Genomic DNA, 16,732 nt, shown 5'->3' with positions numbered 1-16,732 from the left:
TTCACGTATCTATCCATATATTTAACTTGGTACAGACCTGTGTGCGAGCGGTTGTGAATCTTGAGGTTCTCCAGGCGGGAAAAGCTCTTGTTGCAGGTGGGACAGCGGTGAGGTTTCTCATTGGTGTGAGTACGGATGTGTATCAGCATCTTGTACCTAATGATGCAGACATTAGAATTAAGGTGCATGCTTTAGAATTAAAGGGTTGGTTCACCCAAAAATGAAAATTCTGTCATTAATTACTCACCCTCATGTCGTTCCAAACCCGTAAGACCTTTGTTCATCTTCAGAACACAAATTAAGATTTTTTGATGAAATCCAAAAGCTTTCTGACCCTGCATAGGCGGCAATGGAACTACCACGTTAAAGGCCCAGAAAGGTAGTAAGATAATATAGTTCACATGACATCAGTGGTTCAACTGTAATTTTATGAAGCTATGAGAATACATTTTGTGGGGCAAAGTAAACAAAAATAAAGACTTTATTCAACAATTCTTCTCTTCCGTGTTAGTCTCCGCCGTGCATTCACAAGAATACCATGACGCATACTTTACGTGTGGTGCTGCTGATGCAGGAGCCGGCGTTCTGATATAGAACCCGGATACACTGTACCTTGTTTGCAAGCAAAGGAATGCACACGTCGAAGTCTGACACGGAAGAGAAGAAATTGTTGAATAAAGTTATTTTAGTTTTTAGTTTAGATGTCACATGGACTATTTTAACAATGTCCTTACTACCTTTCTGGGCCTTGAACGTGGTAGTTGCATTGCTGTCTATGAAGGGTCAGAAAATAACAAAACAAATCTTAATTTGTGTTCCGAAGTTGAATGAAGGTCTTACGGGTTTGGAACGACATGCAATTAATGACAGAATTAAAATAAGGTACATGCTTATGTAATTTAACAGTGCGACTAGTAGCTGAAATGGCAGAATTTTCCTTTCCAAGGAAATTAACCTAAAATGGCTTATACAGTATGGTGGGTATGCATTTTAAAATGAAAAAAGACTTGTTATACTAGCAACACACCAGTATTTCTCCATTTGTATCTTTGACGTGTCAATATTCAGTACTACAATATACCTTTAAAATTATCACGCACAATTTTGTGGACATTTCAGAATACCGTGAGATAATCTATTAGTCAAAATTGTCCACTTTTTATGAACACACCATAGCTTAATCTCTATCAACGAGTCAAGATTAACACAACACTCTCCTGTCCAGCTTTTAAATGTAGCTTTTTTAAGATGGGTCAAAACTCTTTTTAAGTCTGTTACAATAAAACGTAGATTGGTCTAATTTGAATCCAAAAAATAAGACTCATTACCCCTTGGCTAACTGCTAATTGATTTAGTTCTTAAGACTGAGTCTCTACATAAAGGCTAAATTTATGCAACTGGCCCCTGCTGGTGCTAAATGTATCACAGACAACCTTATTTAGAGAATGCACTAAACACACCTGGCATTGAATCCCCGTCCTTTGCGTGCACATCCCTCCCAGAGGCAACAGTACCCAGATTCCTTCTCAGGCTTTACATGGAAGTCATTGACGTGATCCACCAGGTCTTGCAAGGAGTCAAAAAGTAGGTGGCACTGTGACAAGAAAACATGCACTATGAGCTAAGGTTAAAAAAAAAAGCACATTAGCACCTGCATTAAACTGCTTCTATTTCTCACCTTCCTCCAGCGACAGGCCAGCTGTTCATCTGCGGAGAGGTCTGGAGAAGCTCGTGTGTCCTTGGGCTGCCGAATGAACATCGAGGAAGGCAGGTGAAGCCCTCCACCTCCCCCAATGGGCACGAAGAACTGGAACGCTTGAGACGTCACCCCTCCTTCCACGTAACGGATATGAGCAAAGTCCTGCGGGAACAAAACCAGGAAAGGCAAACATAATTCAAGCCACTTTATCTTTTTACAGCAGGCCAGCGATTCTAGTAATAGTTGTTAAACTCAGTAACAGGAGCTACAGGAGGTCCGTGTTCTGTAATCGCCCTCTCAGCGGGAGACTCTTATGAGTGTTTTGCTGGATGTGGCAGCTCATCCTCGTTGTGTTTCTGCCCCCAACTGTGCTGATCTGAGCTAATGCCCTGCCACACTTTGCACTCCACCACAGATTTGAGACTTTAATGAGAGAAAGTGAAATGGCAAGGCACCAATAAACGTAACATAATAAGAACATAGAATCGTATTCATGGAGCTTGATTTTGCACAAGTGCCCTATTATGAGCACACTGATAAAAGTGTTTTTAGATAGCAGGACTTGACAGTAAACTATAAACTAGAGATTGTTTTGAAGGAAATGTGAGTAGGTGGGAATCAGCAGGAACCTGGTGATGTTATGTAGATATTTGAGTCACGTTTTGATAATAGGCCTATATTTATAAAATGCCATTAAATAAGATACTGAGATATTTTAAAGTATATATATATTTTTTTCTTTTACCCTCACTAGTTTTTTAGTGTTTAAGGGTTTGTTCATGTTTCTGCCCCTAACTATAAGCAATAATAATAGTGATGCTTAAGGGTTAATTAGAGTAGAGACAATGATGGTTTTGACTGGACAACAGTGTCAGGGCTGTCTGGGAAGTTTTCAGCTATGTGAGAAATGTGCTTAGAAAATCATGTAAAATGAGGCTCAGGAGTGCCATCATCTAAGACCTGGCTGCTGTTTATCCGTTGGCTTGAAGGAGGGGTGGCAGGCATCGGAGACACACACATAAGCACACAAAAAGCCATGCGTCTCGCTCCCAATTCAATTTTGAGCGAATTAAATTAAGCAGAAAGAGCTCTGTGTGGCTGTACCTCGCTGTAAATCTGATTTAACCTCGCGGCCCATCCGTCAGCCACACGGACGGCGAAAGAGAGACACTTTTGTGAAGGAGCACAGGGGGCATTTGATAAGAAACACCAGTTTTGGGTCACTGAGGGTAACAAATCTGAATGTCTCGTGTTGAGGGAAGGTGAGGAATGTTCCTGTGCATTTAATTCTTCATTTGGACAACTTTAAAGGCAATTTTCTCAACATTTTGATTTTTTTTGCATCCTCAGATTCCAGATATTCAAATAGTTGTATCTCAGCCAAGTATTATCCTATCCTAACAAAGCATACATTAATGGAAAGCTTATTTATTCAGCTTCCAGATTATGTATAAATCTCAATTTAAAAAAATGGACCCTTATGACTGGTTTTGTGGTCCAGGGTCACATATGGTCATTTTATGCACATATGGTCATTTAAATGAACAATTTAATGACTTAGACAAGTCAAAAAAGACGTTTTAAGTCATTTTTACAGTGTAATCAGATGGTCTACACAGGCTACAACTCAAAATGTCAACATAACAGATCATTAAACTGAAAAAAGGCTGTTTTTGTTGGCATTTTAGTATATTTAAGCTTAGATCACTGTAAAGTATTTTAAAGTAATACTTCTTGGTGCCCATGTACATGTGCCGTTCCCTAGTGTTGTGGACTCACCCCGGGGAAAACGGGAGCTGAGCCGTTTCCATTGGAGAGATCCGGAGAGCAGGCGGTGTTTCTGGAGGACGGGGACATGCTGAGGTCCACAGCGGGCGGTGTGGGGGTCTCCAATTTATCCTGCAGGACACCTGTGGACATACACACCTCTGTTATATTCTCTGCAATTACAGTGTTGTATACGTCACACTGTGCTGATTTGTTTACCTGTGTGTGGAGAGGCAGGAGACGCTGGAACAATGACTGCGGTCCCGTCGTCTGCCATCCGCAGCTGCCCCGCCCCCTTAGTGTGAATGGGAGAGGGAGTGAGAGTGGGCGGAGACCTGGCGACTCTGTCCCGCCCACTGAGCCGCCCCCTCGGCACCTTCAGGTCCAGTGGCTCGTCTAAGGACAGCATGACGGCATGCAGTCCAGAGCCTGCAACCTACACAGAGAGCAGTTTAGGTGAGAACACTGAAACATTCACACAGATCCTGTAACAGCAGGACAGTTGCATAAGAGCAGTGAGCATTCATAACACCACCATGACTTTCATGCTGGAAACATTAATCCAGAAGTAGCTGCCTTAAATGGACCAGAACCGTTCCATAATTTGATGGTTGTCATTCAGATAGAGATGTTGTGTTGTGGATTTCAGCATCTCTTTACTGACTGAGGCACATTTTTCAATGTAGTACGTTTCAGTGTATTTCACTATTGTTGATACAATATTATAATTGTATTACTTTTGAATTAGCTCTAAATTTTATATTTTCAGTTTTCTTTTTAATTCTAGTTTAATTTTTAGTAATTTTGCTGTGCTCTTACAATTTTGATTAGTTTTAGATAAAAAAACATATTAATATTTATAAATTATGTATGTGCTATTATAGTTTTTATTAATATTTTTAATGAGCTTTTTTTTGTTGCTTTTTCAGTTTTCATTTTAGCTATAGTTAAATTTTTTGCAATTTTGTGTGTTCATAGTTCATCACGTTTTAGATTTTTTAAATATATCTACTTAGTTGGAACTTATTTTTGTTTCATTTTTAGTTTTCATCTCCCTTTTTTAATTTTAGTCATTCAATTTAAGCTTATTTTAGTTGCCAAGGCAACATTCCAAATTTTCATTTACTTTTTATTTTTCATCTAATAACTCATCTATTTTCATCTAATGTTTTTATGTCAGATTTGAGCATTGAAAATAATAAACGTTAGGGATGATCTGAGAAAAAATTGATATCAGATTATTTAGAACAATATCTGCCAATTCTTATATTTTGGTGCTTCTGCTTTTTGTTAATAACTTATAGATCACTTATAATTAATTACACAGCTTTGGAAATAATGTTTTTTTACAGACAAAATCAGCTCTGAACATGAGCTGTTTTTAAACAATTGTCTGATGTTAATGTCCTATTTTTTATTACTATTTAAAAAATGGTATGTGAAACTACATATTACATACATATATTCAAATATTGAATATATTGAACATATATTGAACTTTATATTAATCAAATAACTGTTTCCACAAAAATATGAGCACGACTGCTTCCAACATTGATAATAATCAGAAATGTTTCTTGAGCAGCAAATCATCATATGAGAATGATTTCTGAAGGATCATGTGACACTGAAGACTGGAGTAATGATGCTGAAAATTCAGCTTTGATCACAGCAATAAATGACATTTTACAATATATTCATATACAAAACAGTTACTTTAAATTCTAATAATATTTCACAATATTACTGTAAATATTACTTTTCAAATCCATTAAAAAATGAGCATGTATGTGTTTATTAATACGTTTGGAAACAAAGTTGTGTTTTTACGTGGTACAAAGTTAATTCAGTGAGCACTTTTGAGGTACTCTAGGTAGTTTACTCTGTTACATGGAAGCAATTCGCATACTCTGTCTGCATAGTATGCATACTATACAGTGCAGAAAGTAGTATGACAGAATGCAGCTGCATACAGAAACACACACACAATAAGATGCTGTTTAGATTTCACTTGGCAAGAAAGTTTTTCCCCTTTTTCTCATTGTCTTTCTAAACACCTCACACACACACACGTTTCAGCCTGTCTGAAAAAGCATCCCCGATCGATCTCAACACAATTACTTCCACTAGCTTCCCCTCATTCCCCCCGCACAAACTGTCCTCACAATTACAGCTTCCACATTCCTGCCGACTGCATGCCAAATACAACGTTCACAGAGCTCCACCCCAAAGCACAGTTTCACATCTCTTTTTGTGCGACATATAAGCGACATGAATGGCTCTTTGAGAGGGGTTAGCTTGTGCCAACAGCAGGAAGGTCAGCGAGGTGAAGGCAGCGGGTCACCGAGTTCAACAGCCCAGCCAATAATCAGCAGATAACCGCACACAGAGCTGCATTATCAAGCAGTTCTGCGTCCTCGGCCCCCCACAATGTCTCAACCGCGTCCTGAAATGATCTGCGTCCTCTCGGAAAGATCTCAAACGCTCCAATTTTTGTTCTTTGATGCCGTGCCAAAGAAGCAGACAGGCAGTTTTACAAGAACTAGCGACGATTGGTCAGAAGAATACACAGGTTGCGTCATGGCAGGAGTTAATGTGCAACCCGTAGTATCTCCAGCCGTCTGGTGTGTAAGCGTCCCGTGTGGACTGAATCTGTGCTGACCGGGGTGGGGTTAGAGACATGATATGTGTGGTATGTTAATGATTTTCACATAATTGTGTCTCAATTCGGTGGATAAAGACTCATTGCTTTGTAACTCAACTCTATTGTGTGGTCTGAGCGTCCAGTCAGAACCTAAAAACAGCATTCACAGCCCATATTACTTCCATAATGCCACATATTTTTGAATGAATTTGAACATTTTACAAGAAAACATGCAGGGACTTGATTAGGTTTATTCCATCAGGTGGTTGAACAATAAGAGGCATTGGGACGTCAGTCAAAATGGAAAATTGTTTCAGACTATGAAGGTTAACATTTATTTGTTTTGGAATAACACGCACTGATGAATTCTGAACAATAGGAACAGGAATGTTTTAAAGTCAATAGGGTCAGTTTTAGGAATGCACAATACCATATGAATTGTTGTCCATTTTATTTTATTTTATCAGTACTGAAATTGAATATCTTCCAGTATTTAATACGGAACAGGGCATGCTCATTCCTGCCTATTAGTGTTATTTTAGTATCATTGATAAATCGATTTTGTCTTTTCATTTTTTGCTATTTTTGTCATTTTTATTATTTCTTTATAGTGTTTATAAAGTGTTAGTTCATATCGTTTTAGTCATTTTAGCTACTGCAAAGTAAATGAAAAAGAGAAATGTTGTCTTTGCAACTAGCCGAAATAATAATTAAAAATCATTTTTAATATATATATATTATTTTATTTCAGTTAATGTTTTAGTTAAAAATAATCACCCTGCTGCCTATTATGTTAGACATCATCTAACAATCAAAGCTAATTAGATATAAATACACTAGTCATTTAATAACACTTATTATAATTGATAATGTGAATATTGAAAATGAATATCTTTTACCTTTTATATATTGTGATATCTAAATTCTCTTGTGCCATTTTGTTTTAATGTTATTAATTAAAAGTATCATTTTATTTTTTAATTTTTTAAAACACAAAATACTGGCTAATACTAAAATTAGCCATTTGTTGGTTATTAGCCATAACACTAAATTAGTTATCCATGTGAGCCAGAATTAAAATATCAGTGCATCTTCTAGTCCATTTTGTTTTTATATTACGTTTGTTTAATAGCTGCCATAAGCATCAAGCTGTTAAAATAACTTTTCTGAAGATTACAGTAATATGCTGTTCAGTTTACTGCCGGTAATTTTCCAGTGAACTCAAAGACCTTGATTAGCAGGTGTGTCTGATTAAAGTTGGACCTAAGCTCCGTCAGAAGGTAAGACCTCCAGAGAGTTTGGAAATCATATTTATAACAGTGACGTGACATGTGGCCAAGAATGGTGACCCATACTCAGAATTAGTGCTCTGCATTTACCCATCCAAAGTGCACACACACAGCAGTGAACACACACACACCGTGAACACACACCCGGAGCAGTGGGCAGCCATTTATGCTGTGGTGCCCGGGGAGCAGTTGGGGGTTCGGTGCCTTGCTCAAGGGCACCTCAGTCGTGGTATTGAAGGTGGGAGAGAGCGCTGTACATTCACTCCCCCCACCTACAATTCCTGCCGGTACGAGACTCGAACCCACAACCTTTGGGTTATGAGTCCGACTCTCTAACCATTAGGCCACGACTTCCCCTTAATGTGTGCTCAAGTCATTTTGGTCAGTCTGATATAAACACGTTTCTGATATTAACATTTCTTTCTCTCTCTTTCACTTCCAGATTGGAGCGCAAGAGCAACAAAGTGAAGAACAAAGCATGTGCATTATGCATGCAATATCATGCATAATGCACCTATAAAATGCTTATGTGCTGCCACAGTGAAGGATGGGAAATTGTGGTTGTGCAAACCTTTTGTGGCTAAATGAATGCGCACAAACTCAATTGTATACAATGAAGAAGATTCACAATGAAATATTATGATCAATACCAATTACAGTAGCTTCTGCATCAGTTCTGAGCTCCCACATGGTTCGGTCAGGAGAGCCAGAAATGTCCATAACAAAAGAGCTCCTCATGCTGGTTACGGCTCCATGTGTAAACCATTACTAGTCCATGCCTAAGGCCAGCTGCAATAAATCATCTCTTCCTTATTTTAATTAGCCCCCCAAACGGTCCACGTCTGACCCCCCTCACATTTCGGGAACGGTTCGATCAAGCCGGTTTGAGGAGAAGATTCGTGTTCGTTTTTGTGCTGAAAGGTACTGATTGATAAATGGCTCTGCATTACAGTAGCTTCTGCATCAGTTCTGAGCTCCCACATGGTTCGGTCAGGAGAGCCAGAAATGTCCATAAGAAAAGAGCTCCTCATGCTGGTTACGGCTCCATGTGTAAACCATTACTAGTCCATGCCTAAGGCCAGCTGCAATAAATCATCTCTTCCTTATTTTAATTAGCCCCCCAAATGGTCCACGTCTGACCCCCCTCACATTTCGGGAACGGTTTGATCAAGCTGGTTTGAGGAGAAGATTCGTGTTCATTTTTGTGCTGAAAGGTACTGATTGATAAATGGCTCTGAGGTATGAGGCAGGTCAGGGTTGTGTGTTTTTGACAGGATACAGATTTACAGTGCAAGACAGTTATACGGCTTCATACATGCCTGGATCAGTCACATCCCATCTGGGGTTAAATATCAGCCATAATGCTACACAAAAGCAATCCTTTCTATATGAAAAAGAGGCAACTTGACATGATAATCTCATTTATAACATTGAGGGGAAAAAAGCATTTCATTAGACAACATGTGTTTTTTGAGACACAAATACAAGAAATTTCGAATTTCGTTCATCCTGCATAAAAACCTGTTGATTATTATAATCAGTGATAATTATGTAATAATTATTTAGCTGTTTGTTTTACTTTATGCTATTGCTTTTGTCACCACTATTATTTATTGTTTGTATTTTTACTGTTTTTTTTAATCAAGAATTATGAAATTTCACTGTTATCTAAAATTTTATATCATAGCAACCTTATTTCCATCAAAATACACTTGATGTATATCATTATCAGATATGTCATATCCCCGCTCTTAATTATTAAATACGTGTTTTCAGTATTGACCAAAATAATTGTGATTATGATTTTTGCTATAATCGAGCAGCCTTAGTGTCTATTTGCCTCTTTAAAGGGTTAGTTCACCCAAAAATGAAAATTAGCCCATTAATTACTCACCCTCAAGCCATCCTAGACGTATATGACAAAACAGCGGTCACTAATTAAAAGTACAAAACGAGGATTTGTAAAGAAGAATGTCGGAGGATTTCTATATAAGCCAAGAGGAGACTGCTCCCTTTGCTTCCTTTGCTCCTGTAAACAAACGTTGGTTTTCACGAGACTCACCGTGAAATTCATGTGCAACGCTGAATTCATACGTCATCTGCCCGGAACTGCTTCCAGTCCAGTTGGCGCAAGCTACATTAAAGTGATTATTACGTTTTTAATATGGATGTTTTTCTTACAAGAACGCATGGATTCGCTACAGGAGGAATTATTCACCCCCCGGAGCCGTGTGAGGTACTTTTTTTTATGGATGGGCGCTTTTTATTTCACTTCTTTTGGACTGATGCACTGCAACACCCGCTGACTCCCATTAAACTGCTTGGAAGATCAAAGACAATTTTTAATATGAATTTTAGTCATATACGCCTAGGATGACTTGAGGGTGAGTAATTTATGGGCTAATTTTCATTTTTGGGTGAACTAACCTTTTAAGATGAATCGCTTGATGTATTGTAAGCATCTGCTAAATGAATAAATGTAAATGTAGCAATTTATGTATTTGTATGTACTTTCTAATGAGTTTATTAAAATAAGACACATTTTCTTAGTCTCTCTCTTTTTTTTGGAAAATTAAAAGGATAAATTTAGTGGTAATATTTTCCCACTTATAAACAGTTTTTAACTTGTTTATACTTGTTTAAAACTTAAGAAAAAAAAAAGCAGCAAAACAAGATAAATAACGAGTGTTTATGAGATATTTTATTTTAACATTCTAAAACTATTTATTAAGAATAGGATGTTTTGCAGTGTAAGGTAAGGTATTACGTACTTATATTTGTTGGTAAGATTTTTACAATATCTTTGTAAGTATAAGTCTATTTTAATATATATTCAAATGTAATTTATTCCCGTGATGCAAAGCTGAATTTTCAGCATCATTACTCTAGTCTTCAGTGTCACATGATCCTCCAGAAATCAGTCTAATATTCTGATTTGCTGCTCAACAAACATTTATTATTATTATCAATGTTGAAAACTGCCTAATATTTTCATGGAAACTGTGATACATTATTTTAGGATTATTCGGTGAATAGAAAATTCAAAAGAACAGCATTTCTCTTTACTGTCACTGTTGATCAATTTAATGCATCATTGCTGAATAAAAGTAGTTATTTCTTTCAAAAAACATCTTAATGGCCACAAACTTTTGAATGCATGTTCACAAGATGATTTCTCTATCAGAGGTTGCAGAGTTCACTTTGTTAAGTGTCATATAAAGCCATAAACAGTAAAGTAATGATTACAGATGCTAAACCAAATGTCTGTGTTCATCTTGACAAGAATTTATTGGCTATATTACAAGACGTCTTGCATTATTTAAGGAATTAACTAATTTAAACTGGCAAAACACACTGGTTTTAGTGAAGATTGTTATTAAGACGTCATGATCTTTCTTCTCAATTTCTCTCTTGCGTTGCACATGTGCCGACTGGAGAACGTATATTAGCCTCAGATGCTACGAGGGCTGCGCTACATCTTTCAAGCTTTATACAAATTAGGTTTTGTTATGTCTACATCATATTTAAACTGCATTTGTTTGTTCACCTCAGAAAACCTCTGAACGAACTCAGCGGTTTGTGTCGCGGGGGGTGGAGGTGCTGGGCTGAGACAGAGCCATGCGGTAGCGCTTCAATGTGAAGTTTTGGGAGAAGGTGTTGCTCTGCCCCATGCAGACTTCCCCACCCCACCGTGGGTTTGGCAGGGCTTTAAAAGGCAGCATTGTCCGTGTCTCGCCACCCCCTCGCTCCTCTCCCCTGCAGAGTAAACATGGGCCGCAGCAGCTGAAGGAGAGCGTTTGGAACGGGACACCGGCTGAATGAAATGTTTGTGCCTCCGCTGTGACCCCGGTGGCCAGAGGCCTCGACGCCCGGACCCCCTTGCCCTCCTTGCCCCCTGCGGAAGTCACCAAATCTGCCATTTCCTGGGTAGGGGCGATGTGTGCAAAGAATGGGGTCAGGATGAAGCAGGGTCAACGGGAGGGTATGGGTTTCACCGGCCCTGTGAGGTCAAACCTCTGAGCTGATCCTAATTAACCCAAGATTGCAGACCGCCACGGGTCACGACATGCTCAGCGTGATGTATTTCTACTCTGGGGTCATGTCGAATGATCGTTTTTGTGAGCTGAGCGCACATGAACGCCATTGCAACTAAATTACAAGTGGGAAGATTTATGTCGGAAGCTTTATTTGTAAATGTACAGTTCAGTTTAGTGTTATTGTTAAGTACAACTTCAAAAAATAGTATTCGTTAATTAAAATAGTAAAATGTTGTATTTTGCCTTGGCAAGTAATTGAAGTGGTTCAAGTTCTAAAATTAATAAAACTTAAACATAAATAATTTAAGATAAATACAAATATTATTATTAGTTGAAAAACCTAATCTAAAAAACTTACATGAAAATTAGAAATGTTTCCTTGGCAAGTAAAAAAAAAAAGTTTAAGTACTATTATTACTAAAAGTAAAATGTACATTAAACCTACATAGAAATATTTATTTAAAAAAATTGACAAAAACATAACTTCATCTTTAGCAGATCTCAAATCTCAGTATTTATTTAAAAAAAATACTTTTACTTATAATATTGTGATGTCTAAATTATCTAGCATTTAAAACTATTGGTTTAATTTTATTTTATTACTTAAAAATTATTTTATTAATTTTATTTTTTAACACAAAATATAATAGAATTTTAAATTCAGAAAATAGAAAAATTAGAAATACAATTTAAACAAATAAAGGAAAAAAACTACAAAAACAAACTTACTAAAACGTAAATATAAATGATCAATAGAAATAATAAATACTTATAATATTGTGATGTCTAAATTCTCTAGCATTTAAAACTATTGGTTTAATTTAATTTTATTAATTAAAAATTATTTTATTTATTTTTTAACAAAATATTCTATAATTTTGAATTCAGAAAATAGAAAAATTAGAAATACAATTTAAACAAATAAAGGAAAAAAACTACAAAAACAAACTTACTAAAACGTAAATATAAATGATCAATAGAAATAATAAATACTTATAATATTGTGATGTCTAAATTCTCTAGCATTTAAAACTATTGGTTTAATTTAATTTTATTAATTAAAAATTATTTTATTTATTTTTTAACAAAATATTCTATAATTTTGAATTCAGAAAATAGAAAAATTAGAAATACAATTTAAACAAATAAAGAAAAAAACGATAAAAACATAAACTTACTACAACTTAAAGGAGACATATGATGCCCCTTTTTATAATATGTAGCCTAATATAAGTCTCTGGTGTCCCCAGAATGTGTCTGTGAAGTTTCAGCTCAAAATACTCCACAGATCATTTATTATATCATTTTGAAAATGCCTATTTTCAGTGGAAGCAGAAACGAGCTGTTTTTCGGGCCTGTCTCTTTAAATGCAAATGAGCTGCTGCTCCCCGCCCCCTTTTCCAGAATAGAGCTGCACCATTACAGCTCGGACCTGCTAAAAACATCTGTTTGGGTTCAGATTATCATGTTTATCGTGCTGAAATCATGTGTTTTAAGCCATATGAGTTTAAACTTCTGATATACGGTTTTCTGAGCACACACGGACAGAAAGCGGCTGTCACAGCATGTGAGTACTAAACTAAGTTCTCATTCACACAAGTTTACGTTAAACACACATGAGTTACAAAAACAGCCGGTTATGTCTGTGAAGGTAAACAGCTGGTAAATAAATCACGTTTATTTTAGATCTGTGTGGCTGCAGCAATATACAGTAAATAAATCAATAAATCCACTGCTCTGTTGTCTCCTCTGAGGCTGGGACTGTAAACAGTGTTCTGTGCTCGTCTGTGCAGCCAAAGACAGAACAGTTAGCATGTTCTGCTCAAACTTTCGCCATGGCATTAGAGCTGGTACACCGTTGTCGCTTGCGAAATCAAATGATGGCGCCATGGATGGAAACTTACAGATTAAGGGGCGGTAATATTATAATGAGATCCCTTTGCCACATCACCAAGGGAGTGAAATCAGACTCGCTTGTTTTCTCAGACGCTTGCAGAAAAAGGCTTACCAAACAAAGTTACTGTGTTCATCTTTTTCACGTTTCCTTGATTGGTAGATGCACCGGGGACCTGATTATAGCACTTAAAACCTGGAAAAGTCCGATTTTCATGATATGTCACCTTTAAATATAAATTATCAATAGAAATAATAAAAAACTAATGAAAAACAAATATTACTTGAAAAAAATAACAATTACCTGAAAAATAGAAATGTTTCCTTGGCAACAAACAAGTACTAAAGATATAAATTAAACCTAAATAGAAATATTAAAAAATACCTTATAAAAATGGCAAACGCACATAAAATCTACTAAAACTTAAAGCTGCAGTCCATAACAATTTTTTCTTGGTTAAAATGATCTGATATCAATTTTTGAGCAAGTACATAACCAATCAGTGTTCAAAACTATTGCCTTACTTTAGCCCGATTCACAGCGGTCAGCTTATAATAATGTTTTCTAATTTGAGTGGTACGGGTAGGAAATTGTGGGAAATTTGAGCATGGCACTGCGTCATTACGTCACGTCTGTAAACATGAAGAAGTTGTCCCGGCTACTAGGCTATCGCATGCGAGGATCCTGCAGGTGGAGGATCATTTATAGCCTTTTCTCACAGCAGCTGGAATAATTCAATTTATCATTTTGATTCCGGATTGTAATCCAGAAAGGATTATGTGATACATGTGATTTAAATTAAATTATATTTCAGTATTAAATGTGCATCTGATTTTGGTTAAAAATGATCCAAAATCAATATTTGAGCAAGTACATAACCAGCCAGTGTTCAAAACTATCACCTTACTTTAGCCCGATTCACAACGGTTATCTTATAATAATGTTTTCTAATTTGAGTGGTATGGGTAGGTTTTCGTGGGAAATTCGAGCATCATTACGTCACGTCTGTAAACATGAAGAAGTTGTCCCGGCTACTAGGCTATCGCATGCGAGGATCCTGCAGGTGGAGGATCATTTATAGCCTTTTCTCACAGCAGCTGGAATAATTCAATTTATCATTTTGATTCCGGATTGTAATCCAGAAAGGATTATGTGATACATGTGACAAATTAAATTATATTTCAGTATTAAATGTGCATCTGATTACAGATAGCCTACGTGCGATTAAGTTTTGTATTTGAAAGAGAACCAGTTCGAAAAAAATAATAATTCGCTTTTTGGATTTTTGAAAAGAATGCCTTTATATGAAATTCGAATGGTATGACAATTAGAAATTAGACTGTACAGAAATTGAAACCTAAATGTAATGCTAATACACACTACATACACACAATGCTGATGTTGTTAACATTAACAATTTGAGAAAAAAGTATAACAATAATAATCATTTGCACAGTTTGATGTACTTGTACAGATGACAATATCCGGTGAAAATTCTTATTTGGGTCATATATTCCAAGACGTAGGCTAGAATCTGTGATTCCGAAGTAGAGGATCAACACCGGTGTGGTGACTAACAGCCACACATTCACCTCAAAACCTTAGATTAATCCGCGCTGGAGCCACGCCGGAGCCGCAGCCGCGCCGGAGCACAACCCACGCAAGGAAGATAATTCCACAAATAACTGCAATTGCAGGTTTTCAAACAGAGATGGCGACAGAGAGGCAAAACTTACGGACTGCAGCTTTGAAGGGGTCATCGGATGCAAAATTCACTTTTACATGTTGTTTGAACTAAAATGTGTCTTGGCAGTGTGTGTACACACACCCACCCTATAATCATAAAAATCCACGCAGTGCTAAAATCTCGATAAATCCAAACCCCTTTCTCATATCAAGCCGATCTCAGATTCTTGGCAGAATGACGTAGTTCTGCACAGGCCCCTCCCACAATTGTTGATTGACAGTGGCGTCACTCATTGGTTTTAGCACAGACCCGCCCTGAGTGAGCTGTACACAGTCCGCCATTGTTTCGATGCCAGACCAGCTGTAGACAAGAATGTCTCCTAAGCGATTGAGGTGTGCTGTTGTTGGATGTAATAATGAACAGCAGTCATCATTTACTCTCGACATCTGAGCTGCTGAAGACGCAGTGGATTACGTTTGTTTGCGCCCCCGATCCATGTTAACACGAATCATTCGTGATCCAGCTTCACCTCCAGAAGAAGTGAGTATACGTTTTTTTAATGAATCTTTGCAAATCGCCTTACCTAATAATGTGCTAGTTACCAAGTTTCATGATGAATGCGGCTAAAGTTTACAGTCTCTCAGAGAGCGTTTTTGATATTCTGTGGTGGTCACAGCAGTAATAGAAATTAATCTACCAATAAGCTTAATATATATATATTACATTTTAAAAGCATTTTTACATTTCATGTGATTGGCTATAGCGAGATCGTGCTACGATTGGTCAGCGAATGTGTCTGTTATCTGATTGGCTTGAGTAGACGGTGGGTGGAGTCCACGTATTTGTGGATTGTCAGTACATCTTGACGCAAGAAATGTTTCACAATTCGCAAATGCACAGCACGCGATTCACAAATGCGTGCAGCTATCTACAAATGCACAGGACGCGATTCACAAATAAATGCCAGGCAAAGTTGTGGTTGTGACATAAATATATATTTGTGAATATGTTTTTTATTTGCAAATCTCATTTTATTTATTTGTGAATTTAATTCATGTTTGTGAAACTTTAAGATTTATTTGTGGATCTCATTCTATTTATTTGTGGATCATAATCTAATTATTTGGAATTAAGCAACAATTCTACCCCCATATGTTTTCCACCAACTGGCAACCCAGAGTGTCAAAATACTATTGGGTAAACTGTCAGTGGGCGGAGTCACACAGACCAAAACAAAAACAGACATTCCGACACAGAACACACATTTCAAAGTAACTGTCTGTAACATTGTCTTTCGTAGATACAATGTAAACTTGCAAGTTTTCGAAATATCTGACGTATTGTGATATTTTTATGACTTAGTTTACAGTTAAATTGGTACAACACAACAGGACAACATATATTAGTAAACACCCTAATATGACATACAGAATAAGCTTTTTAAATAGTGGAAATAATTGAAATTTATTTAAGAAAGAACACTTAAATTCCCATAATCTGAATTATTATACGTGTAATTTAGTGTAAAAGTGTCTGGATCTGATCTGTATTCATAAGGCTACCCACACACTAGTTCCATGTCTGCATTGGCATTAGTACCGCTGCATTTTGGCTGGATTTACTGAGCATGTGGCCAGCTGGTTGAAATGTTGGTTGTAAATGCAGGCGGTCAGCTGGTCGTGTTTTTTAGTCATCTGTATGTGTCTGCAATCATG

General features: G+C 37.0%; 1 protein-coding gene across 1 annotated transcript in view; it reads right to left on the bottom strand.

Annotated features, from left to right (window-relative positions):
* LOC107601579 (zinc finger protein GLIS2-like) overlaps positions 1 to 16,732 on the bottom strand; it is a 50,552-nt gene that overhangs the window by 3,943 nt on the left and 29,877 nt on the right. Inside the window, exons 2-6 of the mRNA XM_016293816.1 lie at positions 3,686 to 3,902; positions 3,479 to 3,609; positions 1,679 to 1,861; positions 1,461 to 1,594; positions 38 to 156 (exon numbers count right to left, since the gene is read on the bottom strand). Of these exons, the coding sequence (XP_016149302.1) occupies positions 38 to 156; positions 1,461 to 1,594; positions 1,679 to 1,861; positions 3,479 to 3,609; positions 3,686 to 3,875 (757 nt within the window). The 5' untranslated portion in view covers positions 3,876 to 3,902. The remainder of the gene's footprint in view (positions 1 to 37; positions 157 to 1,460; positions 1,595 to 1,678; positions 1,862 to 3,478; positions 3,610 to 3,685; positions 3,903 to 16,732) is intronic.

The sequence above is a fragment of the Sinocyclocheilus grahami genome, unplaced genomic scaffold, assembly GCF_001515645.1.
Source record: "Sinocyclocheilus grahami isolate Dianchi unplaced genomic scaffold, SAMN03320097.WGS_v1.1 scaffold307.1, whole genome shotgun sequence".
NCBI lineage: Eukaryota > Metazoa > Chordata > Actinopteri > Cypriniformes > Cyprinidae > Sinocyclocheilus > Sinocyclocheilus grahami.
The sequence above is the reverse complement of the archived record's forward strand: the minus strand, read 5'-3'. Positions and strand labels throughout refer to the sequence as shown.